Source organism: Polypterus senegalus, chromosome 10, assembly GCF_016835505.1.
Source record: "Polypterus senegalus isolate Bchr_013 chromosome 10, ASM1683550v1, whole genome shotgun sequence".
Taxonomy (NCBI): domain Eukaryota; kingdom Metazoa; phylum Chordata; class Cladistia; order Polypteriformes; family Polypteridae; genus Polypterus; species Polypterus senegalus.
In genome coordinates, this window is record NC_053163.1 from 167,681,221 (window position 1) to 167,703,666 (window position 22,446).

General features: G+C 38.8%; 1 protein-coding gene across 1 annotated transcript in view; it reads left to right on the plus strand.

The window, feature by feature from the left end:
- Window positions 1-22,446, plus strand: part of itcha (itchy E3 ubiquitin protein ligase a) — an 80,839-nt gene that overhangs the window by 19,360 nt on the left and 39,033 nt on the right. The window contains exons 2-6 of the mRNA XM_039767351.1: window positions 4,014-4,105; window positions 6,144-6,285; window positions 6,936-7,060; window positions 17,602-17,736; window positions 21,096-21,147. Of these exons, the coding sequence (XP_039623285.1) occupies window positions 4,036-4,105; window positions 6,144-6,285; window positions 6,936-7,060; window positions 17,602-17,736; window positions 21,096-21,147 (524 nt within the window). The 5' untranslated portion in view covers window positions 4,014-4,035. The remainder of the gene's footprint in view (window positions 1-4,013; window positions 4,106-6,143; window positions 6,286-6,935; window positions 7,061-17,601; window positions 17,737-21,095; window positions 21,148-22,446) is intronic.

A 22,446-nucleotide genomic window follows, 5' to 3' on the forward strand; every position in this document is an offset into this window, starting at 1 on the left:
CCGTTGGAATCTCTTCTGTGAACATCCAGTAAACCCATAAAGTAGGGAGTGTAACTCCTTGCATCACCCCCTGGTGGCAACTCAGCATGGCTGCCCCACTGAACTACAATTCCCAGCATTCCCTGCAGATGTCTGAATGGGTACTGAAGCCCAGGGTGCTCATTCAACCATAAATTTTTTTTTTGACGATAGTCAAGCTAAATATAAAGTTTTCTGCAGTCCACCTGGGCACTGTGGAAATGACTCAAACTGGCAAGCATTAACAATGAAACGAGTACCGTATATACTTGCGTATTGTCACAAACTTGATCACGAGCCATAGCAAGGTTTGGGGCTGCTAAATTGCAAACAAAAAGATAGCACTGGTGTGCACAACAGAACTGAGGGAGTCGGGGAAAGGTGGAGGCTTTTAAAAGTCAGGATAGGAAGTGACGTCAAAAGGGCCGGGATTGGAAGGGTCTTCAGCCATAGGCTCGGGGCCGGAACTGGAAAGGCCTTCATCTATAGCAGGGCTATTCAATTACAAATTGAGTTGGGCCAGATTTTCAATCCAAGAAAGGTATCTGGACCTGACATTTTCTGCGGCCAGTAAGCAGCAGGTAATGCCAAATTTTAAATGAACACAAATTAATGTACGTATATAAAAAAACAAGTAATGTTTGTTCATTGTGTTCCTTTTAAATTTGTACACATCTGACGCAGGCACATCTCAAAGTACGTAAGAATATAAAAAAGTGCACAGTATTAGCTATAACATTATGTTTCCCCTTTGAAATATGAGATTATCCCCCAGTTTGCAGGGGTGATCATCACAGGTAAGGGATTTTTTTCATAGAACTTAAACTATTTCATTCATCATTGGTATGACACAGGTTGAAATTGAGCTGGACAACAACGCCTTTCCCAGAAAACAAAAAAACTACCTGAGCAAATGTTTTAAGAACAACTTAACAACAGATATTTTATCGCGTGCGTCTCCCCGTCTGACGTCATTTTCGCCGCGACTCCCTCACATTCAGCGCGGGATATAAACCAGCCTTTATGCGCGCACAGGGATATGCAAGGGGAGCCTGTACTTACACATATGTTAACGGCACATACAGTACACTCAAGAATTAAAAATGACATTTTGCATCTGTTACAATATAATACTTTAAAGTAGAATATAGTATAGCCCAACAAGAAATGATAATCGTTAAACCTATTTTTGGTCGCATTTGCTATCATTTGAGTTGCAGTCTGGAGCCCTGGCGGGAGCAAGGGATGGACCACTTGGAAGTCGCTTCTGGGCCGCATTTGGCCCGCAGGCCGCCATTTGAATAGGCCTGATCTATAGGATCGCACCTGGAAGTGACGTCACCATGGCTGCTTGGTAAAGACCATTTTTCTGACTAATCTGTTAATAAAAGATTGTGTAATTGGGGAGGGTAAGTGAGGATTAAAAAGTAAATTGAGGAAAAGTTCCCATTGTGGAGGTTACCAAGTTATCGTTTTAAACATTTGAGCAATTCTGGCTTTGTTTTCTTTACGCTTTCTTGTTTTCATCATGTAGTGCCTAGGATATCGTTTGAGAACTAAAATGATCCTGCTGTAAAACTGTATATTTCATTTCATTGCACTTATTTGTTTGCTTAAAGTCAATGGCCGAGTTAAACTTCTGGGGCCTCATGTATAAACGGTGCGTACGCACAGAAATGTTGCGTAAGAACTTTTCCACGTTCAAATCGCGATGTATAAAACCTACACTTGGCGTAAAGCCACGCACTTTTCCACGGTACCTCATGCCTTGTCGTACGCAAGTTCTCCGCTCGGTTTTGCAAACTGGCGGCACCCAGCGTCAAAGCAATGCTACTGTTCTTGTGTGATTACTTATTATTTTCATGACGCGCTTTATAAATACACAGAAACTAACCGCATATTGTTTATTAGTGTAATGCATCTGATTGTAATTAACTCGTAACAATATAATGGTCCAGGGAACAGCCATAGTATTCCAAATACCATAACTGCTTTAGCGTTGTTACTCTCACTTCTTCTTCTTCTTCTTCTTCTTTCAGCTCCTCCCGTTAGGAGTTGCCACAGCGGATCATCTTTTTCCATATTTCTCTCACTGCACGACTCGGAGTATTTATATCACTGTATCTGAGTGTGAATCACAGCAGCAGCTGATCGGAAAGAGAATTATCGTATACAGCTTTAAGGACACGCTACTTCAGCCACGGCAAAACGTTTCAAAGCCTTTCCTGTACGGACCTCGCGGTTCAGAAACAGTTTAATCCCAAGAACTTTAAATGCAGCCAATCAATTGCTCCTTGTAGAACTGTTTGTACTTATAAGTACAATCACCCCACTGTAAACTTGCACTACAGTTATAATATCTCACAACCTGGGCCACTTTATAAAGCGCGTATTTACATATGATGACGATATTTTTAAGGTGAAATGCAGCAAAATATGTTTGTTAAATTATACACATAAAACTTTAACTTCATTTAAATAATCTATATTCTTCACTGGGAGTGTCGTGAAGGATAGAACAATTAAACATGTACTACTAAGATATTTCAATGTTCTTTAAACGCTTTGAAGAATCGGCGCTAAGCTTACAGATGGCTTAACGCCTATTACAGAGCTGATTGTATGGCGATCGGTTACTTGGGGAAAGAAAAGCACTGACTGCAGTGACGGCTACGCCAATATATATTGAATATAAAACAGAAAGAGAAAATAACAACACAGCTAAAAACGCAGTGACAAATTTCGACAAAAGATAATGCTTGTCATGAGCACAGGCTCATGAAACACATGTTTAATAATGTGCTTTAGCTCCTATCATCATGAAAATGACATCACGTATACATCTCAGTATTTTAGTTATTCAGAGAGCTGTAATATCACAAATGTAATGGACTCTGTGTCCAGTTGGAGGAAGAGAGCCAGTTTAAGAAGCAAGTAGTGATTCACACACATAGATCACATACGAGTAGAAGATCAAATACAAAACAAAGCATTTAACGTGCTACTTTAATTACGATGTAATTTTGAGAAACTGGTTAATTAAACGATTTTAAGATGAAGTTTATAATGTTCTACTAAATGACAAAATAAACTACGTGATTAAAGTGGAAAATTCGAGATTGAAGTTGACATTTCGTGCTTTTTCCCCACCGTGTGCCTTTTTTTCTCTGTACCCTAATAAGCTTTCATATGACACTCAGACGGTGGGCTTACAACTCGGCTTTTCACGGCGACTTTGATATGTGACTTCTTTTTATTTCCGCACTGTGCGATTTTGTGAATGTGAGCTTTCAAGTTTCTCCAACACGCTATGTCACTCGATCAACTTCCTTTTGTTGATTATACCACGGTTTATTTGAACAAATAGTATGTTTTTCCTTTGCCTCCACTTGGTATTCACTGAAATTTTATATTTTCCCGTGCTTTTCCCATTGTCTTTTCACAGAAGGCTGCGCTTAAGGGCGATTTATATTGATTTGCATATTCAAAGAGGCGTAATTTGGGAGGATTTGGGGCGATACATAATGCTGCGTGCACGAGCGTTAGTTTTCACGCTGATCGGGATTTATGTAACGGAAGAACGTGGAAGTTGGAGTACGCACAGATTCCTGCATCTGGATTTTTCTGTGCGTAAGCACATTTCGGCTTTTGTGCTTACGCCATGTTATAGTGCGAGTTCTACGCACGGCGTTATACATGAGGCCCCTGCTCTGCAATTGCTCTGTCCTGGGTATGATGTTAATCTGCAACCAGCCCTGCAAGCAGGTCCACCAACTTTTCAGGGGACACTTGGGAGTTGGTGACAGGATTGGCACTCTAGACACTGTTAAAAAAAAAATAAACAAAAAAAACTCGCACTGTTCCAGTGTGGGGCCGAGGCTTCACCTGATACTCGAGTCCCAATCCAGGGGGACCGTCATGTGGTGGGTGCGCCAACACGCTGTCAACGCCTGCTCCCAACTTCACTGCAGTTACACTTCTCTCTTATTTTTTAGGTGTCTTTCCCAGCCCTATGCAATGGCATGTAGCAATTCCAGGTCACTCTCCACAAATGGATTCACAATGAAAGCTCAGCTTCAGATAACAGGTGAGCTAATCGTATTGAGTTTTTCCTGCTGCTTCTCTACTTCCTGTCGAGTCTTTTTAAATTCATTTAAACTGAATGGCATTGTAGGTGGTGTCAAAGCCTCATGCTTTGTTTTTGAGGCACTCATTTTTAATTTCATTTGATTAATTTTTACGTGCAAGTAAAGGACCACTGTAAGCAGAAATATACTGTAAATGCCCTCTGCTTGTTTTTAAGAGTCTTAATCCTGGCAAAATAATCCAATTAGTTGTTTTAGTTACTAGCTGTACCAAAAATACTTTGCACTCAGGCTTCAGTGCATTCTTCTGTTCTGTCATGAAGCATCTTCTCTGGACGCGGAGCTTCATTGCTGCATTTTATTTTTCCCCTCAAAAAGTGTATTTCAGTTAGATATACAAAATGCAACAAACTTTTTATATGACTTATCCATTAGTGATAAAAATTGTATTTTATTATTTTAACATTTTGAGGACTACAAAAAGTGTATATTTTTTTTCATAATTAACCGATGTTCTTTCTAATTTTGCCCCATAAAAAATCTTGGTTACTTAACTTCGGACTCTGTGCTGAATTCTTTGTTTCCAAATAACTCGCCCCACTGTAAGTTTGTAACAATTAGTGCACATGTAGGAAGGTGAAATTTGGTTTAATGGTTAAGTTTGGTATTTTTTCAAATCAAAGTTATTTTTTCAAGTGAACTTTGTTTTTTTTTTATATTAAACTAGGGGGCCAAAGCCCCCTGCTTGCTTCACTTTGCTCGCCCATCAACCCCGTCCCCCAGGGCGCACTTCGCACCAGCCTCTTCGCGTCTCTGATGGAGGGCCGAACGCATGCTAAGGAAATTGCGAACTGATCAGCTACTTGCTTGCTGCTGTCGAGCTGCGTCTTCTGCTTGTCGTTCTGCACGTCGATCATTTAAAAGCCTGTACAGCAGCTGTCGTTTTTTTTTTTCTCTCTGCTTTCTCTCGTGGGACGTTAAAGTGTCTTCCAAGTTTTTTTTTATTATAATAGAGAGATTTTATTGTGATCGCAACATACAGCACAATTCTTTGCAAATTATACTTGAAACGTTGTACCAACACAGTTCGTTCCAGCACTGCTTTTATAAAGTGTGAGTAAGGCGCTATATAGGCGCCCGACCTGGCACAGATTCACACTGAGGCACGTGTTCAATAAACGTTATTTTTCTCTTCAGCAGTGGGGCACGTCTTCCCCGTGTCCCACAGGCCCAACACAGTCCCAGACCAAACCAATTCTTCCTCTGATGGCGGCACCACCACTCCTCTCAGGCGTCCTCCTTCTCTTCCTCCCGATTCTGGCTCCTGAGTGGTGGCTGCAGGCTCTTTTTGTAGCCCTCCCAGAAGTGCTTCAGGTGGTAATTGGCCTAATTAGGCTGCACTTCCGGGTGTGGCTGCATTCTAGCCCACAGAGGCTCATTAAGCCGTGCAGCTCCTCCAGGTGGTGGCCATGGAGCCCGAGAGGTCTGAGTCCTGAAGTCCCACACCTGTGGCCCCGATGTAACCCAGGAGGGCTGCCACAAAGCATTTCGGGGGACGTAGAGTGTACCCCATGGCTGCTCCCCCAGATCCAGTGTTGAAGGGGCGTCCCGGCTGCCCGTCACAACAGGCAGAGTTTGAAAGTAATCAACAAAAGTTGGGACACCTGTAGGAATTGTTTGCATCGACTTTCAAGTCTTAATTAAATTCACTTGCTGAAGAAAAGCTGTAAGTTGTTAACCATCACATGTTCCCTCATAGAGGCTTTCTGTGTGTTTCACAAAATGCCATTTTTCAGTTTTTTTAATGTTTTTTTTTTTTTTAACTGTGGCAGTTTATCTTTTTCACAGTAGCAATCACAAGATCTGTCCTCAGCAGATTTTTCTCTTATATCCTTGTGAATTCCCAAATGCTCCCAAGGCTAGCTAAGACATGATCCCACCACTATGCTGTGGGTCTGCCCCTTGGTCTCGGTGGCCTACACCTCTGGAATTATGTCATTACTACAGTATTACAATGTATTCATGTATTTTTGTTTGCAGTAATCTCTGCTAAATTAAAAGAAAACAAAAAGAACTGGTTTGGACCCAGTCCCTACGTGGAAGTAGAAGTTGATGGGCAGTCCAAAAAAACGGAGAAATGTACCAACACTCACAGTCCAAAATGGAAACAGTCCCTTACTGTGTAAGTTTTATCTTACCATTTTATTCAGCTTGGTAAACAGAGATGAGAGCTTACTTGAGAAGTGTTTTCTCTGAGATGTATTATAATTACAAACTAGTTTTTGTGTGCTTACAATAACCTTTCTAATAATTCAGGTTGGTTAATTAAAATTTTTTTTGTGTGTGTTTCTGTCTGTCTGTCAGTGTCTTGGTTGGTCTGTGTGCCCCTCTCTGTAAATCACGATTATGAATCAGGATTCATTTCTTTCTTGGAAAACCAAGTTGAGAACACGAATGGATGGAATTGTTTGACTAATTTAACGCTTCCTTAACATCCTTTTTTGTTTTAAGTTCTATTATTTTACCCCATTTTTACAGTTGCTTTTCTATCATAACGATTATTATTTTTTCCTTTAATTTCAAAATCATCTGTTTTTACTCTTACTCTTAAATAACGCTTAAACAGTTTTGCAAAGTAAATTAGAATGGAATTCTGTGATAACAAGGAGAAACTTTTTTCCCCTAAAAAGTACATAAAACAAATAGAAGACAACAAAATAAATCTATTTGCTCGCACTTTTTGATTAAAAATACTACAGAAATGCAGTTTTTTTGCTTTATGTCATGTGTTAAAAAGCACTGAAACATATTTTTTCTATCTGTTTCTACTAGAATTGTAACTCCTTTTAGTAAGTTAATCTTCAGAGTATGGAGTCATCAAACATTAAAATCTGATGCATTGTTAGGAATGGCGACACTGGATATCTGTGAAATCCTTAAGTCTAACAATATGAAAAGTAAGTATCTTGCATTTTTTTTTTACTTAAAAGCAGACATTAACAGTAGTAAAGAGTTTTCCCAAAGTTCAGTGTGTTTATACAATAAATGTAGGCAATGCTGTCTAATGCTGAAGATGGTGTACGATTATCTTTCTACAGTCCAGAGCTATACTACTTGTTTTAGTTCTGTAAATGTCAAAGTCAAATTTATTTATGTGGCACATTTAAAACAACATAGGAATGCTGCGGCCAGAGTGCTTTACAATAATAGAATAAATGAAAAACATACAATTAACATGAATAACATAAATAGAAATAAAATAAATGAACATAAATAAAATAAATAGAAGTAATGGTACATAATCACAATGAGGAAACCATCAGTATTACTGAAGGTCACAGAATGCAAGTGAATAGAAATGAGTCTTTAATCTCGTTTTGAACTGTAGACGACTCCTTTATGTGACGAGGTAAAGAGTTCCACAGATGAGGTGTCACAGCTGTCCCCCTTAGTTTGACACTCAGTACGAAGGGACAACAAGAGACAACTGACCAGAAGATCTAAGCACTCTGGATGGCTGGTGTAAAGCACACAATTCAGATAAATAGGCAGGAGCGAGTCCACGTAAAGATTTAAAAACTAGCAACAAGATTTGAAAATCAATTCGAAAACGGACAGGCAGCCCGTGTAAAGAAGCTAATATTGGAGAAACAGAATCGGACTTTCTTGCCAAAACCAGAAAGCGAGCGGCAGCATTCTGGACCAACTGTGACCTGCGTATCAGGGATTTGCTAATCCCAGAATACAGCGAGTTGCTGTAATCAAGGCGAGAGAAGATAAAAGCAGGAGTAGCTTTCTCAAGATCCCTAGAAGATAAAAAAGGCTTGATCTCACCTAAAAGACGAAGATGGAAAACGCAACTCTTGACTACAGAATTTACTTGTTTCTCAAAAGAGAGGTTACTGTCAAAAATAACACCAAGATTGTGGACTTGTGGTCTGCAAAAGACAGAGGAAGAGCCGAGAAGTCCAAGACCAATGTGGGCTTTAGCTGATGGACCCACTGTAAGCACCTCCATTTTATTTTGATTCAGATCAAGAAAATTATCAGCCATCCGTGATCTTAGTTCAGACAGACAGTTGTGCAGTTGATTCTTTGCAGAGTTGCAGACAGGACTATAAACCTGAGTGTCATCAGCATAGCAGTGAAAAGAAACGTTACATTTCCTAAAAATAACTCCAATAGGGTGAAGGTATATAGAGAATAAGATAGGACCTAAAATGGATCCCCGAGGAACACCACATTTAAGAGGAGCAGTAGAAGAAAAAGAGGAATTTAAAGTCACTGAAAGTGTCTGCCAGTTAGATACGACCTGAACCAGTTAAGAGCGGCCCCTTTAAACCCAACAAGATGTTCAGGCCGCAACAGCAATATCTCATGGTCGATAGTGTCAAAGGCAGCGGACAGGTCAAGGAGGACAAGGACTGCAGCGCCGCCCGAGTCAGTAATAATAGTGATGTCATTGGATACTTTCAGGAGGGCCGTCTCAACACCGTGATAACGCCTAAAGCCAGATTGGTAGATCTCAAATAAGTTATTGGAGTTAAGGTGATCAACCAATTGATTATAAATAATTCTAATATTTTATCCAGAAATGACAATTGGGAAACCGGGCGCAGATTGGCTAAAACTCCAGGATCTAGGTCTGCCTTTTTTAGACAGGGACGTACCACAGCATGTTTAAAAAGTGAGGGCACAACTCCCTCGCTAATAGAACCATTGATAATGGCTAGTAAAACATAGTGTCCTGGTTTGAATAAATGCAAATAGACCACCGCAGCCATACCACATGCACTCCCGAACAGGTAATCTGCCTGAAGCTAAGCTTGTTCAGGCCAAGCCAGTACTTGGATAGGAGAGCATCTAGGAAACGCTGCGGTTGTTGCTGGAGAAGGTGTTGGAGAAGCAAGTAGGGGGTGATTACCCTGTAATCTGTGTCTGGATCCCAATGCTCCAGTGCGGAGATAGGGGCACTGCTGTAAACATGACGCCATCCCTCGGATGAGAAGTAAAAGTGAGGTCTTGCCCTTCTGTGGTCATTAAAGGTCCCTTGGCATCGGTGTATACCGATGTCCAGAATAAATTAGCCTCCATGGCCTAGTCATTCTGAACCCATAACCATTTCTTTTTTGTTTGTGCAGTGATGCATTTTTTAAAAATTCTAATACACATGATCACTTAAATTACCCATTCAAACATAATAAACATTACCCACGCCTTCATTTTTATTGTAAGATTGGCTGCTACAGAAAAGGCAGGGAAACGGCCCTACAAAGAGAGAAAGAGGAAATGTGGTGGAATTGAGGCTGCAAGTTAACATACAAGCATTGGAAGAAGGGCTCCACTATAGGGATTTACAGTAAGCCCTGTAAATGTAACGGGTGTCTTGGAAGAGCAAACAAGACCATTAGGAGAGAGAAGGAGAGAGAAAAATACGTAATTGTTCCCTCTTAGATCAGGGGTGTCCAACGCTGATCCTGGAGGGCTACCATGGCTGTAGTTTTCTCTGTCTGCCATTTTCTTTATCAGTGACCAGTTTCTGCTGGTAGTGGACTCCTTTTCCCTTCATTCTAATTGCTGTATTTTTAAGACTTGGTTTTCTGAATTGATTTTTTCCCTAAATGGGCACCCAAACAGAAATGAGATGTTGAAGCGAGCCAACACATAGCCGGCTACATCGAGGCCCCAAACTCTCATCTAATTTCACTTCAGCTAGTTTTTTTTTTTTTTAAAGTAGAAGCCGATTCTTGTTGTTAATTAAACTTGCTGTTTGATTCCATGGCATGATTGTGCTTTCATTCTGCCTCAGTAGACCTTTCCAAAACAGGTTGATTTGAATTTTTCTAAGACATCTGTTAAAGTGTTTTGTGGACCTGAGCAAGTGGACATTACTAAGAACATCACCTTTCTTTATTTTCAGATATTGTATGATGAGCACAGATTAGCTGGTTATGTGTTGGCTCATTTTGTATCTCATTATTGTTAATTAACAAAAAAAGAAGAAAAAAAAAAGGAGGATTGTGGGTCTTAAAAAGCAAGTGAAGTGGTCATTAATTACGAAAATGTTTAAAAACTAAAACCTCTGTGGTGGGCTGGCACCCTGCCCGGGGTTTGTTTCCTGCCTTCCGCCCTGTGTTGGCTGTGATTGGCTCCCGCAGACCCTCGTGACCCTGTAGTTAGGATATAGCAGGTTGGATAATGGATGGATGGATGGATGGAACTGAAACCTACAGCCAGGTTATCCCTCTAGGGTTGGAGTTTGACACCTCTGTCTTAGATACTATCAGAAAGGTAAATTCTACAACATTTGGTGACAGAGGACGCCTTATTCCTGTTGCTGAGAGTAAGTGAGAAGCCACAGTGGGTTTGTCAGTCCTTTTAAATGGCTGCTATCAATCAATCAATCAATCAACATTTATTTATATAGCACATATTCATACAAAAAAATGTAGCTCAAAGTGCTTTACAAAATGAATAGAAAAATAGAAGACACAATAAAAAATAAACATAAGTCAACATTAATTAACATAGAATAAGAGTAAGGTCCGATGGCCAGGGTGGACAGAAAAAACAAAAAAAACTCCAAAGGCTGGAGAAAAAAATAAATAAATATGTTATAAATATATATATATATATTATATTATACATATATATATAATAAATATGCTAAATGATAGGGAGCTGCACTTAGTGTTTCGTCAGGAGACATTGGCAGCATGTGCCTTTTTAAGAGGTGGGGCTCAGGGTGCAAGAATGCCTGGAACTGCTAAGGAGATTCTGTTTAGCCTAGTGTCTTTGTAAGTGAAGAAAGGCCAAAAATAACAATATCACATAAAAAAGTCTATTTCAGTGTTTTGAAATAGAGATATTACAGGCCCAAATATCACTTATTGTGCAAAAAACAATAGCAAATTGGACAAGGCTTTGAATACTTTTGCAGTTCACTTTGCATTTTTTAATATAGATTTTTCCTAAAAAAAAAATGCTGACTTTTATAAACCTGAAAGTCTATTTAAAAATGTTGAGTGTGTGGACACATTACTTATCTGCTCTTTTGATCATGTCTGTTAATGGATCCATTGCCGAAGCAAATTTAGGACTTGAGTAATTTAGTCATTTGTAAAGCACATGTTAAGCATTAGTGATGCTTCCTTTTTTGCCCATGACTGTTTCACCTTTCATACCATTTGGGTTATCCTGTGTGACCTTATCTAATTGTGTCCTGGACAACAGAGAACATGAGGTAGAGATCATACTTCAGGGGAAACTGTGACACGTAATGAATGAATGGACCAATTTAAAAGTTTGTCATATTCTTTGCATGGAAATTAGAACAAGTACATGATCACAAAATACTATGCATAGGCTGATTCATATTTATGGGTTGTTTTGCTGCTATGCTAGGAAAAACAAGACGGATGAGCAAGCAAAAAATACAGCCTTTATTGGTTTGCAGGGGTAGAATTTATCTGCTGATGCTGCTCTTGTTCCTGACAGCCCCATTTCACCTAACAGGAAGGATGATGGTGACATCTAGTGGCTAAAATGTGTGCTTCTCTCTATATTGGAAGATCAACTTCAAAAATAACAGTAGTTCAGTTATTTTTCACTTTTGTGCTGTGTATTCATTTGCCCTGCAAACTTATGTTGTTAAATGAAATGTAATATATATATAAATTAAAAAAAAAAAAAAAATCTCCAGCAGTAGCACCAGTGGTGGTCAGTGAAACACCAGAAACGAAAGTTTTATAACTTAACAAATGTAGTGAGAAGTCAAGCAAAATGACACCTTTTTATTGGCTAACTAAAAAGATTACAATATTCAAGCTTTTGAGGCAACTCAGGCCCCTTCTTTAGGCAAGATGGTGTAACGGCCGACCCCTTAGCCAGCCGGCAGCTAACTACCAAAACCTGTGGCCTGGATGAATTACTGAGGCCAACCTACATATACCAAGCCGTACCTCTAACAAATAATATTTTCCCCTCAATCGACGGTTTAAACACAAGCACACAAATGCAGATATGTAAAATAGGGGTATAAGTATATTAAATGAAACACAATAACAAAAAATGCAAATTCCACACATAGAAAATATATATATATATATAGACTAGCTGATTACCCAGTGGCTTCGCTCACTGAGTGCAAGGGAAAAAAAATGTAGTATATAAATTATTAAACAATAAAACATGAACATGTAAGAAGTAAAGATACATTGAGCAGTACTGGAGTGCTTTTGGGTGAAGTACATTTTAAAGGCGCTATAACACAACAGGTAAGTAGCACTAACTGCAGCTTAAATGTATTTACATCATCTCTCGGTAGCAGATCCCTTGTTAAAGGTGCTACACGACCGCTGTGGTATAGAAATTACATTTTCTATGCGATCCTGCAAATTTCTGCCTGACAACCTTGCACTACGTGCCTGTGATTTAAGAGAAAAATTATTCTGAGAAATTTGGATGCTCCCCTAAGTCCAAAACTTAACATGAAGAGGTTGGTACATCTTCTTAGATGTAAACCCTCCACCTTCTTAAAAGAATTCATCACAAAAGCAACCTTAAATGTTGCGGGGTTTTAGTGACCTGAACTCGCCTTAAGGGACAGTAAGTAGTCATGCAGCGCAATTTACAAAGAGAGTTTTGCTTCGATGGCGCCGATCACACTCATTCAGAAAGATTTCCACTCTCCCAGCAGCCGACGGGGCACTCAAAGTGTCACAAACAGTGCGAGAAGAGAGGACGCTGCCCGAAACTGCGAAGCTTTTGACCCAGCGGAGCAGCCCGACATTCCACGCCTCTGAGCGTCCACTTTGTTGTCACGACCCCTCTGCTCTGAAGGCGGTGTCGTCTTCACATTGTTTACAGTTCGGCGCAGTTAAGAAGTAGAAAGACTCAAAGCTGTTTTCCTCATTTCTTCTACTATCAAGTACTGGCAATTAAAAAAAAAAAAGGTTATAATGTGTCAGTTTCTGTGAAAGTGACGTGGACGAATAAATAAAACTTCTCTGTCAGAACGCGTGTGACGGCGGATGGCTCAGCGCTGTAGTCCAGAGAGGAGGGCTGGGAGAGGGCGACGCGGGGTGCACTTCTATGGGATAGATCGGCGTGTTTGTGTTTACATCTTTTCAATATCAGTAAAATAACTCTCACACAAATAATAACAATTCGTAAAGACGATATAAAAATGGCGTCCACAAACGAAGTGATTAGTTCCTGTATTATATGTTCTGTAGTCATACGTAATTTCCATTTCAAACGCGAAAAGAAGTTTATATATAAAGATATGTATATCCCTCCACCAAAGCAGCAACGTGAAAACACCATATATACAATAACAAACCCTCCCTTGCACCTGTAATGTATAACAAACACAAATAATAATAATGAATGAATACTAAAATGAAAATGAACATGAACTTGAGTCCGGGTATATTACTGTCCTGAATACTGATGACTGATCAAGAAAAAATGGATGTGTTTAAATCTCCCGAATAAATGGAACAATCTCCTTGTGTTTCCTCGGCGTATGGTGGATAATGAAGTCCAACCCCAGGGTTTCTGGAGATGATTGAGCTGTAGTGAATCCGGTGGAATAAGAAACAAACTGGTTACAATGCGCGGTGTGAAAAATAGCAGGAATTGATGATCTGTTGTCGTTAAATGAAATCTCCGTCTTTTTCCTTCCTCCTCCCTCCTCCTCTTTCCCCTCCTGATCGTTTAAATAGTAAAGAGCCGGATGTAACTGAATGTGAACAGGTGTGTTCCATCCTGGTGCTCCCTCATCCGTCCCCTCTGCACTTACGGGGACGACATTCACTGACGTACTCATAACGAACAGTGAACGGGACGATGGAAATAACACACACTCAGCACACACATCGAATACATTATTACTATGTAGCCCCGCTACAATGGAATCATTACTTCTTGCCTAAAGAAGGGGCCTGAGCTGCCTCGAAAGTTTGCATATTGTAATCTTTTTAGTTAGCTAATTAAAGCGGACATTTTGCTTGACTTCTCACTACATTTATAATGGCTAACACGGTACAACACCCTAGTACTGCTAACTTAACAAATATATCTTCTGAAAAACAAAAGTTCTCATTTCAGAAAACCTGCCTTTTGCATACTGATGAAACTTTTATGGCCAAATAACAAATTTAGAAACCATTTTTAATGAATGATTTTTAGCACTGTCGCGTTCTGTGTTCACAGCAACTGCTGTAGGTGGAGTTTTCACGTAAGCATCAGCCGGCTCAAATAGAAAATTTAAAGCTGTGGTTAATAGTATTTGTATGTGAGCTGTGAGGCATTAGTGCTAAGTAACATTCTGACTTCAGTATCCTCTGCAGTACACAATATAAAACAGCTGTACACTATTGACTACTCATGTTTTTATGTTGTTCTTTCCTTGTGTATCATATTTTATTTCATATTTATGTTCGGTAGAATGCCCAGAGGGGACTGGGCAGTCTAATGGTCTGGAATCCCTACAGATTTTATTTTTTTCTCCAGCCGTCTGGAGTTTTTTTTGTTTTTTCTGTCCACCCTGGCCATTGGACCTTACTCTTTAATGTTGACTTATTTTATTTTCTTACTGTGTCTTTTATTTTTCTATTCTTCATTATGTAAAGCAGTTTGAACTACTTTTTGTATGAAAATGTGCTATATAAATAAATGTTGTTGTTGTTTAATACTATAAGGATTTACAAATAAAAGACATTAGGGGTTTCCTAGTTATTATGTCATGCACAACTTTTTCCACTAAAGTCTCTGTCAACAAATACCTGATAAAATTTTTTTTTCTTGATCATAAAGCCTTCAATCAAAATTGAGGTTGCAGCAAAATTGTTATAGGGTCATTATTGTCACCTATGCAGAGCCCACCCCTGAATTAACAGGCCAAAGGCAGCAACCAGTCTGGCAATTTTTTTTTTTTTACCTGCCTTTAAAGATTCAGGATTTTGTATTAAGAAATTGAGTAACCTTGGAGAGGAGGGGTTATCTCAAATATAGATTCAAATATATAATATATAAGTTGCTGGGTGCAGAATTTGTCTAAATCCTTAAAGTCCACATGTTATCACTCCTTCTCCTGGGTTGTAAAAAATACCTTTAAATTAAACTTAAAAAGTTTATTCAGTTGCAATTATTTGTATTGGCAAACGTAGCGATTTAAGTTACCTTAAGAAATGTAAAAGTGACACAGTTTTGTTTTTTTTTCTTAACCATTGCTTTACTAATACTCATGTCAACATTTCTTCAGAAATTTCCTATAACAGGGGTTCACAAAATATTTTAAGTCAAGGTCACCCAAAATGTTGCAACTCCTGGTCACGACCCCTCACTGATATAAACGTAGTGCTGCGAAGCTGGGCATGATCTTGTTTTCTGCTAAAAGTAGTCGCATGGCATGATTCTGGATAACAGCAAATGCTTAACTAGTGCAGACTATTGATGCATGAGTGATCAAATGTAATGTGGTATTTAGACAAGAGGTTCTCAAAGAATGAATTTTTTTTTTAAGTATTCTTATCATTTCTTTAATCTCACCTTCGAAATACTGCATTTGGGAATTATAAGGTTATTGTTAGTCTTCAGTGTGACTCTGTATTTTTTTAATTTCCGTGTATATGCCAAATGTGTTTTACTGTATTTTAATGTAGAATTGTATGATTTTGATATGGAATTAAAAATCCTAACATTTCAATACTTTCTGTTTACAAATAGTATAGAATTTTATATATGAACCTGGATCAAAAACAAGAGAAAAAAAACTTGGAATGGCTCAAGTCAATTTAAAGACTGAACTCGCTTCAGAACTGTGCACTTCTATTCTACCTTCAGCCAATTCCAGTTTTTAAGGAATGACGAAGGTTACCGAACATTGGTGACGCTGTCTGAAACAAAAGTTTTCCACTATTAATATTATCACAAAAATGAAATGTTACATACAGGTAATTTATTATTAATAATTGTCTGCAACTCGCTGTATTCTGGGATTAACAAATCTCTGATACGCAGGTCACAGTTGGTCCAGAATGCTGCCGCTCGCTTTCTGGTTGGGGCAAGAAACTCTGATTCTGTTTCTCCAATATTAGCTTCTTTACAACTGGCTGCCTGTCAGTTTTTCGAATTGATTTTCAAATCTTGTTGCTAGTTTTTAAATCTTTGCATGGGCTCGCTCCTGCCTATTTATCTGAATTGTGTGTTTTACACCAGCCATCCAGAGTGCTTAGATCTTCTGGTCAGTTGTCTCTTGTTGTCCCTCGTACTGAGTGTCAAACCAAGGGGGACAGCTGTGACACCTCATCTCTGGGACTCTTTACCTCGTCACATAAAGGAGTCGTCTACAGTTCAAAACGAGATTAAAGACTCATTTCTATTCACTTGCTTTCCGTGACATTCAGTAATACTGATGGTTTCCTCATTGTGATTATGTAACCTTACTTCTATTTATTATTTATTTTATTTATGTTATTCATGTTAATTGTATGTTTTTCTTTTTATTCTATGTTGTTTGAAATGTGCTATATAGATAAATTTGACATTGACATTTATAGATTCTTCTGCACTAGCCAATTTGTAAAACTGTTCTGACAATAATGATGCAGCAAATATGTTTACCAATACTAAAAAGTACTGCTTGTGTCAGGGTGAGAAAGAAAGCATTCCTCTGTTAATATAGTTTGTTTCACAAAACAAAATGTGCACTTGCTGCACTGTTCCTGGGCACTTTTGATTATGGGTTAGCGGAGATCAAGAAGGAGCTGTTACCTTGGACATGGTCATGGGGACGGGTGGTTAAAACAGGATTGGAGAACAAGGTCAAGCGAGTGAGACAGGAGTGGAGAGTCCCTGCCGGAGCACTGTGAGATGGAGCGGTGGAACTGAAATGCAGCCTACCTACCAGGGAGACTTAAGTTTGGACGCTGTGGAACTAATGGTCTTTTAAATGGCTAACTCACCCCGTTTTTATGTGTTTCCTTGCGTACCACCTGACAGCTGATCGCATACCACACTGGCTAATAGCTAGTCTAAACTATATTATCACAGGGACACGTTCATGCAACAATTTAAGACCATTTTCAGTTGTGTTTATTTAAAAACTATATGAGGAGATTGAAAGTCGGTCGTAAAAACTGGCATTGGATTTTTACTTTTTTTAAAGATTGTCACAATCACAGGACTGCTGCAGCCCCTCGAGCGCAACCTGGTGGTGGTGCAGCCTCTAGTGTGTAAACCACTGACATATAACACTCACAAAGAGAAAATGGCAGCATTATTTGAAATGTCATCAGCAATGGATATATTTGGCAGTAGCTGTATATTATTATAAATCTACATTTTTGAATGTGAATGATTACTCTAACTGTATTTGAAAGGTGCTGTATCAATAAATGTATTATTATTATTATGCTTATTTTTTTTTTATTTTATGGACTGCTTTTATTACCAGCCAAGAAAAATAACTAATGCATTGGCTTGTTTTTAGTTTCAGAGGTTGTTCAGAACTTAATGCTTTGCACAGATAAAGATCCTGCCGAGATAGTAGGAGATCTCTCTGTTTGTTTGGACGGACTCACCGTGGATCCTGAAATGTTTGCCTCTGTGGAAAATGGTATTGAAAGTAAGTACAGAGTGTTTCCAGGTTTTAAGAAATCAAGTCGTCAACACTGGAGTTACAATTCTTAATTGGAATGTTCAAGTATGAGGGCATAAAAATACAGAATACTATTTAGATGTTTTAATTCCAGCCTGAGTTTGAGCTAATGAAATCTGTATGCTTATATAAGGAGTGGATGAATCCAATCAAGGCTTCATTACAATTATTTTACCTGTTCAATATTCTTTTGTTAGTTTTTTTTCAAACTAGTGTTTTACTTTGCAGTATAGTAGAACTACAGGGTACTTTAAAGTTGTTTGAGCTGTCACTCTTTCTGATGTGAAATGTCCCATGTTTTACCTATACTCCACATGAAAGTGTATAACTCAAAAAAAGTCGGTTTGATTACCCAGAGGCCATCCACTGTATCTTTTGAAAATGCCAGTTTTGTACCTGCTGCTACAAAAGGGTGAGTCTGTGGCACCCTAAAGATTTTATCTGTAAAGCAGACTTGTATAATTGAATATGTGAACTGCAGCATCCCTTACTGTCAAAATGCTTATAAGCAATGCCCTGCTATTCTCCAGCCTTGTTCTAAAATCTGGGTTTGTGACCTGTTTCTAACCAACAGCCTTTAATTGTCATTATTAGTGACTGATTACAGTTGGTAGCAGAACATTAGCACACTGGGTAAGCTAGAAGTAGAGGGCAAGATACAGGATCATTTAACAGCAAGCAAATGCAAAAGATTTCTCATTGTAAGGCTCTGTGTATAAAAATGGAATTGAGCTTTGAGCTGTCAATTTTTCAGTTAACTAAACTAGCTTGTGATTTAATTGTCAAATTGCATATGCTCACTCTTGCTGTGTCACTGTTTTTCTCCACCAGAGCACTTAAGTTAATAGATACAGTACCTCACTGCAGCAGCCTTCAGAATTAAATGTCATTTTCCAAAGACAGATGTTCAATATCCACATCTCCCTGACACCAGGTTATTGTGTCTGAAGCCTAGTGCTACCCCCAAAAACAACCTCACGCACACAACTCTAAACAGGCATTGAAGGCCAAACATGCAGACATGAGGGGAAAAAAAAGCACTTCGCTTTTAATGTTTATTTAACTCCTTGAAACTTATAGCTGTGAATACAGCCCATCAATATCATCAAGCAAGAGCCTTTCCTCCAGCAAGAACAAAGCTAGGGTCTTGTCTTGTTCTGAGATTTTTTGGGCCATTCAACTGTGCCCAGGTGATTTGGTTACAAGTAGGTGACCAAAGGCTGGATGACGTGATAACTTCAAACAATGCAGTCGATATTAACTCATAGTAGACCGCAGCAACAGTAAATTGTAGCTGGCCCTGTTATTATCTTGTTCAAATGCTTTTTAATTCTGCAGCTATGATTTTGTTTTTTACTGTCTGTCTGGATATTTACTTTTCAAAGGCCATGTTCTGCAGCTCATGTTGTGTTCTTTCACTCTCAGTACAGCTAAATACTTGTGTGTTTTTGTAAATGTAAAATGCAGATGTATAGCAAAAAGTTCTATACTGTGTGTGTGTAAATGTTTATAGTTATAGTTATATAGTGTGTGTGTGTATGTATATAATATATATAGGGTGTCCCAAAATTCACGCAAGATTTGAATTTGGCGCCATTTGTGCGGTAAAGTGTTGCCAACGGATAAAAACGACAGCGTGACAGCTCACAGCTCACAGTTCAGGGTTATTAAAAATGGAGCGCTACACAAAAGAACAACGCGTTTTCATTGTTGAGCAATATTTTAAAAATAATGAAGGTTTGGCAGCTACAGTTCGCAATTTTCGTACAAAATATGGTCGGAATAGTGATTTAACTTCATCAACTGTGAAGAGATTAATTAAAAAATTCAGATCATGCGATTTAACGCCGTTGGGCTTTTTACTTTGGGTTTTTTTGAAGTCTAAGGTTTATGCCATCAAGCCCACGACCACCCACGCCTTGAAGGAGGAAATTGAGCCACATTTATGCAAAACAGTCATGGAAAATTTCGATAAAAGAGTGCGTATGTGCCAGCAAAGACGTGGAGGCCATTTACCCGATATGCTAATACATACATAACCCTATACTGTATACTTTATAAATCAATTAAAAATTTTTAATTAAAAACCTGTGTTCTCAATCAAAATTACTTCTTGCGGGAATTTTGGGACACCCTATATATATACTATTTATATACAGTTTACAGTAATCCCTCGCTATATCGCACTTCGACTTTCGCGGTTTCACTCTATCGCGGATTTTAAATGTAAGCACATCTAAATATATATCACGGATTTTTCGCTGGTTCGCGGATTTCTGCAGACAGTGGGTCTTTTAATTTATGCTACACGCTTCCTCAGTTTGTTTGCCCTGTTGATTTCATACAAGGGACGCTATTGGCGGATGGCTTAGAAGCTACCCAATCGGAGCATGTATTACATATTAACTAAAACTCCTCAATGCTATAAGATATGCATCCCGCGCGGAGCTTGATTGTTTGCTTGTCTCTGCCTCTCTCTCACCCTCTCTGACATTCTCTGCGCCTGATGGAGGGGCTGTTTGCACAGAGGCTGTTTGCTTAAAAGATACTGACGCTCCTCTAAAAAAATGCTGCTTTATTGCGGTGCTCGGCATATTTAAAAGCACACGTATTGATTTTTTGATTGTTGCTTTAATCTCGCTCTCTCTCTGTGACGTTCTCTGCTCCTGACGGAGGAGATGTGAGCAGAGGGGCTGTTTGCACAGAGGCTGTTTGCTTAGAAGATACTAACGCTCCTCTAAAAAATGCCGCGGCAAACTTAAAAGCACAAGTATTGATTTTTTGATTGTTTGCATTTCTTTGTGCGAGCGCTCTCTGTCTCTCCCTCTGAAATTCTCTGCTCCTGAAGAGAAGAAGATCTATTTGCATTCTTTTAATTGTGAGAAAGAACTGTCATCTCTGTCTTGTCATGGAGGACAGTTTAAACTTTTGACTAAAGGGTGTTATTTCATGTCTAGAGGGCTCTAATAATGTTAACAGTGTGGGAGAGTTTATAAGGGCTTAAAATATATAAAAATAACTACACAAACATATGGTTTCTACTTCGCGGATTTTTGTCTATCGCGGGGGTTCTGGAAGCAACCCCGATCGAGGAGGGATTACTGTGTGTATATATATATATATATATATATATATGTGTGTATATATATATATATATATGTGTATATATATATGTGTGTATATATATATATATGTGTATATATATATATATGTGTATATATATATATATATACAGTTTATATATGTATATACGTATATATAATAAAATATATAACACACACATACTGTATATATACTATAGTTTACCTTTAATTTTTTTTCCCCAGGTTCATTGCAGAATGCTGATTCACGAAGAAATAGTGCCACAGTTATTGGGAGGTAAAGAAAATAATTTACATTTGGTCACCATGATTTCTATTGTGTACATGTGGCAAAAAACAGAAAAAAAACATGGATTCAATTTAACAAAGTGTACTGTTTAGAATAAAGGTGTACCATCCATCCATCCATCCATTTTCCAACCCGCTGAATCCGAACACAGGGTCACGGGGGTCTGCTGGAGCCAATCCCAGCCAACACTGGGCACAAGGCAGGAACCAGTCCTGGGCAGGGTGCCAACTTTCCGCAGATAAAGGTATACCATGACAGTTAAAACATAAAATAGTCATTTCTTCATCTTCCAATTTGTTATTTTACATTATGCTGCCCATCCATTTCTGTTTACAATTGAAGTGTTCACATAGTTTCAATTTCTAATTAGGAAAACTGGTTATATCTGAAGAAGAAACATTTTTATTAGAGTAGGTCTTTTGGCCCAGCATAGCTTTTCTGTCTCTATATACCAGTTTCTGCAAAATATCTCGTCCCACAATTCTACTAAACTTGTATCTGTGGTTCTGTGTTTTTTAACATTGCTATGAAATGTACACTTAGCCTCAGATCTTTTGTGACCCTGTTCACCTTGTTGAAGAACACATTTTAAAGTAAGAGCTGGCTCTATCCTGCTACATTGTTTTATAATTTTAAGCACTTCTGTTATGTGATGTCCTAAAGTTTGTTTACTTAAACTGAAAACTGCAGAGATTCTACAATCTTGCCTTATAGCTCGTACCCAGCAGACCTGGAAATTGTCTGGTTACTTTTCTCAAGACTTTCTCAAGAACTATAAAATTTTTATATTTTGGAGACTAAAACCGCACTAAAGTCAGACATTTTCTAACCTGCTTGGTCCTGAATAGGGTCGCAGAGCATCCCGAATCTTATCCCAGCTAGCATAGGGCACAAGGCAGAAATAAACACTGGACAGGGCACCAGTCTATTGAGGGGCAAGCAAACACACACACACACACACACACACACACTAGGCCCAATGTAGCACCACCGGTCCATATAACCTGCATGTCTTTGGACTGTGAGAGCAAACCAGGGTACCCGGAGTAAACCTACACAGGCACAGAGAGGACCTGGGATGCGAACCCTGGTTTGCTTACCGCAAGGCAACAGCACTACCACTTTGCCACCATGCCACTCGAGTGCACAAAGTTCCATCTTAAAATATCAGTTTACCCATCCGTGTTCTCAGAAAATGTTTCCCACTGCAGGATTATAGTTTTCTGGATCTCCACTGCTGCAGTGTAGTGTATGCACTGGGAAAGGGCAAACTTCACCCAAATCTTG